Consider the following 10,722-nt stretch of genomic DNA (forward strand, 5'->3'; position numbering starts at 1 on the left):
ATGTTTAATAATTCAGGCAGAAGAAAAATACTTATGAGGTTAAATGATATAAAAATAATAAATGAAAGAAAGAATTTCTATCAAGTGGGGATATGAACATTTGAAATGATCCAGGAATGGAAGCATCAGGTCTTCAACTCGGAGATATTGAATCACCAGAAAAGTTGTGGTTTTCAAACATGGAAAATTAATGGCTTTCACACTATAACACTATAATTTAGTTGAATAAAGGAATAACCACTGATAAGATTGCATTCATACTATAATTTTATAACATATTTTAGAATGATATATGAATAATCCCCTTTATGATGTTGTTAACTTAAAGCTAAATTTATTTTTATCAACTAAATTTTAGGAGATTTCTTCCTTCTAGAATGTGTTTTCTTCCTGATGTGATTAAATGAATTCTTTTCTGGTCTTAACAAGATAATGTAACATTTGGGTCCAAATATGAAGGCAAGGAGTGCTGTGCTGGAGGCCAAGATTGAGAATACTTCCATGGCTACCATAACCTTCCCTTTAGTGCTGTGGTAGACAGGAAGAAAGGTGACCCAGACACAGAAGAACACCAGCATACTGAATGACAGAAATTTGGATTCATTGAATGTATCAGGCAAATTTCTCGACAAGAAGGCCATGATATAACTCCCAAGGGCCAAGAAACAGAGGTATCCCAGGACTGAATGGAAGGCAACAGCTGAGCCCTTGTTGCACAAAATGATTATGTATCCATCTTCAGTATGCGCATCTTGGTCAATGAATGGTGGAGAAGTTGCCATCCATATTCCACAAAGAAGAAGCTGGATCAGGGTGCAGATAGGGATGATGTATCTTGGACCCCTTGATATCATTAGCCACCTTAACATTCTCCCTGGAAAACTGACCTTAAAGGCAAGGACCACAGTAATAGCTTTAGCCAACACAGTGGCAAGAGCCATAGTGAAAGCAACTGCAAAGGTGGTCTGCTGAAGGATGCAGGCAGCTGTGTTGGGCTGACCAATGAAGTTCAAAGAACATAAGAAACAGAAGGTGAGTGTGATGAGCAAAATGTAACTTAAAGCCCGATTATTGGCCTTGACAATAGGAGTGTCTCTGTGCTTCACAAAGATGCCAATAACAAAGACTGTGAGTGCAGATAAGCACAAAGCTATGCTTGCTAATGCCATCCCCAAGGGGTCTTCATAGGCCAGAAAGCTTACAGATTTTTGGAAGCAGTTGTTCTTCTCTGTATTTGCATAATGACTCTCTGGACACTTCATACACTGGTCTACATCTGATCAGAAATATAGGCTTAAATGAGATCAGGTGTCCAATCTATAGCAATTTCTTTTATTATGAGACATTTCTAACTATAGGGACTATCACAAAAGTCACTGTACATTTTTTCCTCAGGAAAAAAAGTTATTAGTACACTGGCATGTATAATTCTAGATTTATAAACGGCACCTTTTTCCTAACATATTTCTTTCCAAATTTATGTTCAAATATAAAATATTTTAATGCAATCTTTTTTTAATTACTATCATCACACTCTTTCCCTTCCCTAAGTTTTAATCACAACTCCTTGTGCTCTCTATATCTTTTACATTTTAATAGTCACTCATTAAATTCAGGAAAGCCAGTGTATGTAGAGCTAGGAATGGCTTCAGTGGGAAAATATGTAGACTTTCAAGCCCTACCTTTTTAAAGAATAGTATTGTTTCTTTCCAGGTACTTACCAACTTCCAGTAAATTCCTTTACCATCTTCATATTTGCAATTTAAGTTGTGCTACCTGAATGCCTATATTCTCTTTTCATACAATATTTGTCTGCATTACCAAAAATGCTGTGCCTCTTTTAAAATAAGTAGGATATTAAATTACATTGCAAAAATTTACTGTGGCTCTGATAGTATTCATAATAAATAGATACTTTTTACTTAAATATGGAAAATCTAGATTAGTGGAATTTTTTTGCATTTTTTTTCAGATAATGCTTTCTTATATGTGAATCCTAAATTTACTTTTCTCCCTAAAATTCCTTGTGCTTTCAAATTCTGTTTATTCTCTTCTAGATGTTATGAAATAGACCCTATTACATGAGATACTGCTCAAAATTCACCCAGTAATATGTTTTCCAAGATTTAAAGCAAGCATATACTTTCATGGAGATAGAATATTCTTGGAAAAAACCCAACAATAGGTAGGGTAATCTTATAGTGCACACCTTCAGCAGGAACATAGGACATCAAAAGAGGGATGGGTTATTATTCTGCAGTCAAATTTCTGACCCATAATTGTTCCTTTCTGAAATAATTACAGGGATGGAAGTAAAGAAGGGCCAGAGAAAAAGAAGGTCAACAAGGCCACATTTCAAAATAGTACCACTTTCTGGGCCAAGCACATTCACACTTCTGTACCAACATATTGTAATTTTAAATTTTTGGAGCATCTACTTTATGTTAATAATAACATTTATAAAAATTTTAAAAAATTCCAGAGCAATGTATTATATTTTTTGTAATCCCTCATATTTTTATTATTTTATTTATATTTTTCACTCCATATTTTATCCTCCTATCCACCTTCTGAAATTTTGACATCGCATATGTCCTCCCCACCCACCTATCGCCATATGGATGTCTCCACTCCCACCCCATCTGACCTCTAAACTCCCTCAGGACTCAAGTCCCTTGAGGATTATGTACATCATCTCTGAATGAATACAGAACCCTCAGTCCTCTACTATATGTGTGTTGGGGACCTCATATCAGCTGGTGTATGGTGCCTGTTTGGTGGTCCAATGTTTGAGAGATCTTGTGGATCCTAATTAATTGAGACTGCTGGTCCTACTACAGGACTGTGCTTCCCCTCAGCTTTTTCCCTAATTCAACAACAGGGGTCAAATGATTATGTTTATTTTTTGGGTACAAATATCTGCATCTGATTATGTCAACTGCTTGTTGGGTCTTTTGGGAGGGGCAGTCATGATAAGTCCCTTTTTGTGAGTGCTCCATAGCCTTAGTAATAGTTTCAGGCATCAAGACCTCCCCTTGAGCAGGATCCTAGAAGTATGCCACTATGGAATTGGACTTTAATAATCTAATCATAGATACTTGGAGTTCATTCACTTCCTAGAGGATTTCACCTGAAAAAGTATAACTCTAAGAACCTCTTGTGCCACGACTGCCTGAATGCTGTCATTATCTCATCTTGAGGACAATATACTAAACTTCTGAACCAGTAAGTCAGTCCCAAATAAACGTTGTCCTTATAAAAGGTGACTTTGTCAAAGTGATTGTTTACGGCAATAAAAACCTAAGACATAAGTTAGTACCTGTAGTCTGTTATTTCTGTAATATACCTGACCATGTTTTTGGTTGGAAGAATGTGGAATTTCACTTTTTGGATTTGGAAAGCAGTAGAATGTTTTAAATGGGGCTTAATGGGACAACCTTGTACTAATACAGAAACCTCTGTTTGAAGGTTTGAACTGGGGAATCCCTGTTCTAGATGTTTCTGAGGAGAATATTTATATGGCAATGCTCGTGTGATATTTTGGTAAAGTATGTGGTTCCCTTTTGCCCTTGTCTAAGAGCCTACCTGAGGGTAAGATAAAGGGGTTTGTATTAACTGAATTTATTAGGAAGTCCCAAAAGCTGAACAGAGACTTTGATCTCTTGTTAAGTTTCATGAAGTGCATGAAGAGAATTTTCATACACGCATAGCAAGCTTAGAAAGGAAAAATATATTTCAAGTAAAAATAAAGGGGCACTTATGAAGTGAAATGAAGCTAAATGCTAGTTGCAAGGAGAAAAGGAGTTAAGAGAATAGTTGATCTCTGTGTGAGATTTTATCCAATCAAACTATACTTTGTATTTGGAGTTGAAAAGGGGATACATAGGAGATTTAATATGGAATGATCAAGAATCCAGAAATAGTGGGAAAACTTGTAGTCCAGATCTTGGGGCTGGAAGACACAGGCATTTGACCCTGATCATGGAAAACAGTGGCCATGAGAAGCTTAGCCCAAGGCTTGTTGGTACACTCCTTTAATCCCAGGAGACAAAGACAAGCATATCCCTGAGTGTAAGGTGAGCCTGTGACAGAGTAAGGTCCAAGTAGAGAAAAGCTTAAATCCAAGTGTACTTGCATTACATCTCAGCATTCTGGAGACAAAGCCATGCAGATTTTTCATTTCAAGGTCAATTTAAGGCGCAAGTTCAAGGAGAGCAAAAATTAAGCAGTCACAGAGTTGTGAAACAAAGGCTTGTACTAGAATAAGGGGAAGACATATTACAGCCCGAGTAAGCAGCTAAACTTGGGAGCATTGGCCATGTGGCTCTTACATATTAGTAAGTAAGGGAAGGAGAATATCAGAACAATTGAAACTGGTTAGCTGGAGCTAAAATATTAGCAATGAGTAAGAATAGATCAGCATCACTGAGGTGAAATCATCTGGGAAGTGTTTTCTGAGTGAAAAAGATGTTCTGTTCCAGAGGTAGCCAAGGATTTACATGGACCTGCAGATTAACTTGGTGTTAGAGTCACACAGGTGGTAGTGGGTTTGAAAGTATTAAGAGTTCCTGGAATGTAGCTGAGGCTAGACAATGTGAGAAACCAGGAAATGGCATTTTTGAAAGTAAAGCCTCCGTTACAGTTGATGGTCCAGAAGTAGAGGGATCAGGCAACGAAGTTGAGGCTTAGCACCATGAGGAGAGCCTATGATATGCTATTGGGGAAGTGTTGCTGAAGTGCAGACCCCAGTATACTGGAGATGACACTGGCATGGGATGATCACTAAAACCCCCAGCAAAATTAGAGTGAAGTCAACCAGAGCCTAGAGCTCTATACATAGAAGAGCAGGAAAAATAATGCAAGACCTTTGGAGAAACCTAGAAGATCCAGACATAAATTCCAGACATTAGAAGGAGAAACAATAAAGCTAAAGTTTATTGGAAACCCAAAAATGTTCAAGATTCCAGAGCCATAAGAAATCTGCTGAGGAAAGCTAATAGCAGTGATTGGAAGCATCCCAGGAGAAAGAAGTTTTTTTTTTCTGTCAATGAAGATGAAAAAGTAGTGGAGAGCTGAAGAGCTCCTTGACATCAGATATGGAGTTCCACAGTTTGTAATTTGCCCAACTGGTTCATGTCTTGCTTTGGCAATTACATTGAATTATTTGAATGAATATAAGAACAGACTTAGAACTTGTATTTTTAACATTGTTGAAACTGTTATAAAATATATGGATGTTGTAATTTAGACAAAATGTACTCTTTTATAATGCTATTATTAGGTATTGCCTCCATAGTGTCAAATCATTAAACAGCCCTATGGGACCCAGGGAGTAGAAAGTCCTTGTTTCAATTTGCTTGATACAGGGAGAAACACTATTTGTAGTTGTGGCCTTTTTGAAGTAAATGTATCATTATGGGCATGGGCTTTAAAAACCTTGTCTTATGTGCTAAGTAGCCAGTCTTTTACTAGCAGCCTTCAAATGAAGATGTAGAATTCTCAGCTCCTCTACTTCATGCCTTACAGGATGATTCCATGCTCCTACCTTGAAGATAATTGACTGGACATCTGAACTGGTAAGCCAGCCCCAATTAAATGCTGCCATATAGGAGTAGTCTTTGTTATGGTGTTTGCTCACAGCAGTAAAAAAAAACTAACTAAGACACTGTATTACACAATATTTCTATATTTCCCAAAATATAGTTGATAACCAAAGTGTCAATTTTATTACATTAATAATATTGAACTGATATTTTAACATATAAAAGAAATTATAAACTTACTGTTCAACTTTCTATCAGCAATAATTTCAAATTTACACTGTTTAGCATTTCTTTGAGTTGCATATTGTTTTACAATATAATTAATGAACAAACACTGGCCAGATTTGCCCTTACTGTTTGAATGGCTCTTTTTATACATACACAGGATACATTCAAAAATTCATTTTAGATATTCATATGTTTTGTTTGGTTTTGTGTGTGTGTTTGTGTTTATAATGATTTCATGTGGGTGAAATATTGATAGTAAAATTTATTATTATTGAAAGTTTATATTAAAAGAAGAGAGTGTGGACACTTTTTAACAGTCAGAAGCCTCCATATTGTTGTTTGAAAATTTGTGAAGAATTGTGTTGGAATTTTGATGGGGATTACATTGAATTTAGACATTGCTTTTGGTTAGATAGCCTTTTGCACTATTTTAAATCCACTGATCTACAACCAAGGAAGATGTTTTTACTTTCTTATATCCTCCTCAAATTCTGTCTTCAGAGACATGATATTTGTGTCATACAGATTTTTCACTTACTTGGTTAGAGCTACATGAAGTTGATGTTATTTGTGTTCATTGTGAACAGTATTTTTTCACAAACCACATGAATCTCAAGAAGAAGAAAGACCAAAGTATGGACACTTTGGCCCTTTGAAGAGGGAAGAAATTACCAATGGAAGGAATTACAAAGACAAACTGTGGAGCAGAGACTGAAGGAATGGCCATGCAGAAACTGTCCCACCTGGGAATTCACCCATATACAGTTACCAAACACAGATATTATTGTGGATGCCAAAAAGTGCATGCTGAAAGGAGCCTGATAGGGCTGTTTCCTGAGAGACCCTGCCAGAGCCTTACAAATACAAAGGTAGGTGTTCGTAGCCAACCATTGGAGCTAGTGTGCGGTCCCCAACAGAGGAGTTAGATAAAGGCTTGAAGGAGTGGAAGGGGCTTGCAACCACATAGGAAGAACAATATCAACCAACCAGACACCCCAGAACTCCTAAGGACTAAGCCATCAACAAAGGAGTACACCTGACTCCAGCTACATCTGTAGCAGAGGATGTTCAATGTAATCCCCATCAAGATTCCAACACAGTTCTTTACAAGCAATGAAAAAGCAATTATTAATTTCATATAGAATAAACAAAAAACCCAGCATAGCATTAACACTACTTAAAATGAAAAGAACTTCTGGAGGAATTACCATCCCTAATCTTGGACTGTACTACAGAGCAATAGTGTTAAAATCCACATTGTACCTTTACATATATAGACACCTCAATCAATGGAATAGAACTGAAGACCCACAAATAAGCCCACATATACATGGACACTATTTGACAAAGAGCATAAAGCATACAATCAAAAAAGAAAGCATATTCAATGAATGGTGCTGGTTTAATTAACAGTTTGTATTTAGAAATATAAACATAGTTCCATATGTAGCACCTTTCAGAAAACTCAAGTCCAAGAGGATCAAGGAACTCACAATGAACCAAATAATGCACAATAGAGGAATCTCTAATGGTTAAAAAGCATTTAAAAACTAAATTCCTTAGTGATCAGTGAAATGGAAATCAAAATGACCTAAAGATTCCACCTTACACCAATTAGAATGGCTGAGGTAAAACCTCAGGTGAGAGCACATGCTGTCAAGGATGTGGAGAAAGTGAAACAATCCTCTATTCCTTTTGGGATTGCAAACTGGTACAACCACTCTTGAAATCATTCTGGCAGTTCATCATAACATTGGAAATAAACGTACTTGAAGACCCAGCAATACCACTTTTAGGCATATACCCACAAAATGCCACATCATATCACAGGAAAACATGCTAGAATATGTTCATAGTGGCTTCATTTGTAATAGCAAAAGCTGGAAGCAACGTAAATATCTTACAACAGAAGAATGAATACAGAATATGTGGCATATTTACAAAATGGAATACTACTAGGTTATTAAGTTCAAGGGCATCATGGGTTTTGAAGGAAAATGAAGGAAACTATAAAATATCACCCTGAGTGAGGTAATATAGTAAATGTTAAAAATATGGTAAAAAAATACATCATATGTAGCCACTAATAAGTTGATATTAGCCAAAAATCACAGAGTACCTAGGACACGACCCACAGAGTTTAAGAACTTTAAGAAGCATAAGGGCCAAGACAGGGGCTGGTGAAGTAATGGGATAAGGAACTGTGGGATGGTGGCCACAAAGTGCACTCCATGACTTTATTGTAAATAAATAAATGAATTCATTAAATGTGGTGTGTGCTTATATATTTAGAGTATTTGTTCATTTCCATAATAGCAGGAAGCATAGAGAGAGTCAGGGATAGATCACACTGGAACACAAGTTAAATGCTTAAATCCTGATTTGAAGGCAGAAGCAGAAAAAAGTAGAGATGTCTCAGGGACTTTTTTAAACCTAAAGCCAGCCTCTAGCATGATACCTCCCCCTAAAAGGCCAAAACCTCTAATCTTTCCTAATAGGTTCAGTAATAAAATAAGTGTTCTGTAAAACTCTAATCCAAGAGAAGCCAGAAAGTTAGCAAGATCTTCAGTGTACAGAAGACTACAAAATAATACTATTTTATGAACACACAGAAATTGTTCCCATAATTCATAACACATGACAAAATGTGTTAGATGCAGTAAAACTTAATTTAGACAAATTTCAGCATAGATATTGAAGGTAGTGATGAAGACACTCCCTTTTTCAGAAAAATGAGGTAATAGGTATTCATACCTACTGGAAGGTGAATCAGTGTTATTTTTCAGTGTGCAACACCTGGTTGGTAAGCAATTTTTAAGTGACAAGAACACATGTAAGTATACACGAGTATCATGAACTGTATTAGATAGTTTAATTAAAAATGTTGGGAGTGAGGAAAAAGGAAATTAAATCTGGGAGTAGTGAGATTGATGAATGTGGTGAAAACACATTTTATGAAATCATCAAACAACTAAAAATGAGAAATGAGCTGTTAATAATCCCCATGAAGGTGCAACAGAGATGAGTCTTAGATGCTTCTTAAAAATCAATGAAATATGTTTTGAAAATCTATCTTTGATACTGTATTAATACATGTTGTTAAAGGCACTGTGAAATGAAAACAATGAAAAGTACAGGGGAATATATTTTATCTTCCAATAGTAATATTTGCACTGGATTAAAAATATAAATCAAGAATGATTTGTAATGGCCGTGTTGAGGTATTTCAAGGGAATAGTGATGAGCTATGACATTTAAATTCCCTTTAAAATGAAATAAAATGTTCATATATGATTTCTACTCAAATCTTTGTCATTTGCTACCACATTGTGGAATTCAGTGGAGAAATGGGAAGTTTTCCATAGAACTGCATTTACCTGTCTCATTAGATATCTCATTGTCAGCACAAGGAGTGCAGTTGTAGCAGCAGATGGCCTTATCATCCAGGGATACTTTCCTGAATCCAGGCCTACAACTCTCACTGCATACAGACTGAGGGACCTGAAAAAAATGAAATGAATGTTATCAGATGCTTAGGGTTTTATGAAAAATCGTACAAACAGTTTTTTTTAAGGTCTTAACAATGAAGGGTGAAATACTCTTTTTAACACCAAGAGTTATTTAAAAGATTATTTTTTATAATGGGGCATGGGGAACTAGGGGTAGTGACCAGAAAGTCACAGATGTCAGAAAAGCAAGAGACTCTCAGGATCCATTGGGGATGATTTTAGCTGAAATAACCAAAAATGGGAAAGAAAAGTTATAGAGACCATATTCATAGGTTAGGCAAGGTCCCTGCTTGAGGGATGGGGCCACCCACCCATTTCAATAATATTAACCCAGAATTGATCCTATCTAAAGAAAAGGAAAGGAAAAAGAATGGTGTGGAGACTGAAGGACATTTATCCAAAGATTTTCCTACCTGGGGATCCATCCCATATCAATTCTCCAAACACAGACACTATTGTGGATTCTAAGAAAGGCTTGCTGACATGAACCAGATATATATGTCTCCTGAGAGAATCTGCCAGTGCCTTACCAATACAAATGAGGATGTTTACAGCCAAACATCTCACTGAGCACAGGGACCACAATGGAGGAGTTAGTGAAAGGACTGAAAGGGATGAAGGGATTAGCAACCCCATAGTAAGAACAACAATATCAAGCAACAGAAACCCCAGAGCTCCCAGGGACTAAACCACCAACCAAAGAATGCACATATTGGGATCCATGGCTCCAGCAGCATAAGTAGCAGAGGATGGCCATGTATGGCATCAATGGGAGGGGAAGACCTTGGTCCTCTGATGATTTGATGCCCAGCATAGGGGAATGCTAGCTAGGGCAATGAAGCAGGAGTGGGTAAGGATTGAGACAAGCATAGAAGCCAAGGTGGGGGATGGGATAAGGAGTTTGCAGATTGGAAACAGGGAGGGTATAACATTTGAAATGCAAATAAATACAATATTCAATAAAAATTTTTTAAAAAGAAATTTTAAATAAAAGAAAGAAAGCATCATGTCCTTGAGAAGGCAAATGTGTTTAAAATTTTACTCTAAGAATTATCATAGTGTTAAAGCATTTGGAATCTTAATGAGTTAAGTACAAGTTTGTGAATCATTAGTGATTAGGAACAAGATATAGGAGTCCATGCGGTCCATTTAGTCTAACAATATCTTTTTACTTTCTGACACCTGTGTTGAGCATCTCAGCTTCCACCATTATTGTGACTTGTGAATATCAACTTGAGAGGATTTATAATTATCATGGAAGCAAATAACCATATATCTGTAGGAAGAAATATACCAAAAAAGTTAGCTAACTTGAAAAGGTTCCATTAAAATTTAAATGCCGAGTCTGTACAGGTCAGAGTGGGGACCACAGAGGCAGACAGCTTCTGGGACAGGCAGGAGCCACAGAGCCGCTGAGGCAGCACCCTTTTGGGGCCGCAGAC

General features: G+C 36.7%; 1 protein-coding gene across 1 annotated transcript; it reads right to left on the minus strand.

Annotated features, from left to right (window-relative positions):
- Positions 1 to 347: 347 nt before the first annotated feature.
- On the minus strand, positions 348 to 9,278 carry LOC110288109 (vomeronasal type-2 receptor 116-like; the record flags this gene model as incomplete). The annotated part of the gene is made up of 2 exons (XM_021154552.1): positions 348 to 1,276; positions 9,149 to 9,278. Coding segments are annotated over 2 exons (1,059 nt in total), but the record flags the coding sequence as incomplete, so codon positions are not given.
- Between the last annotated feature and the right edge of the window lie 1,444 nt (positions 9,279 to 10,722).

The sequence above is a fragment of the Mus caroli genome, unplaced genomic scaffold (genome assembly GCF_900094665.2).
Source record: "Mus caroli unplaced genomic scaffold, CAROLI_EIJ_v1.1 scaffold_20995_1, whole genome shotgun sequence".
Lineage (NCBI taxonomy): Eukaryota > Metazoa > Chordata > Mammalia > Rodentia > Muridae > Mus > Mus caroli.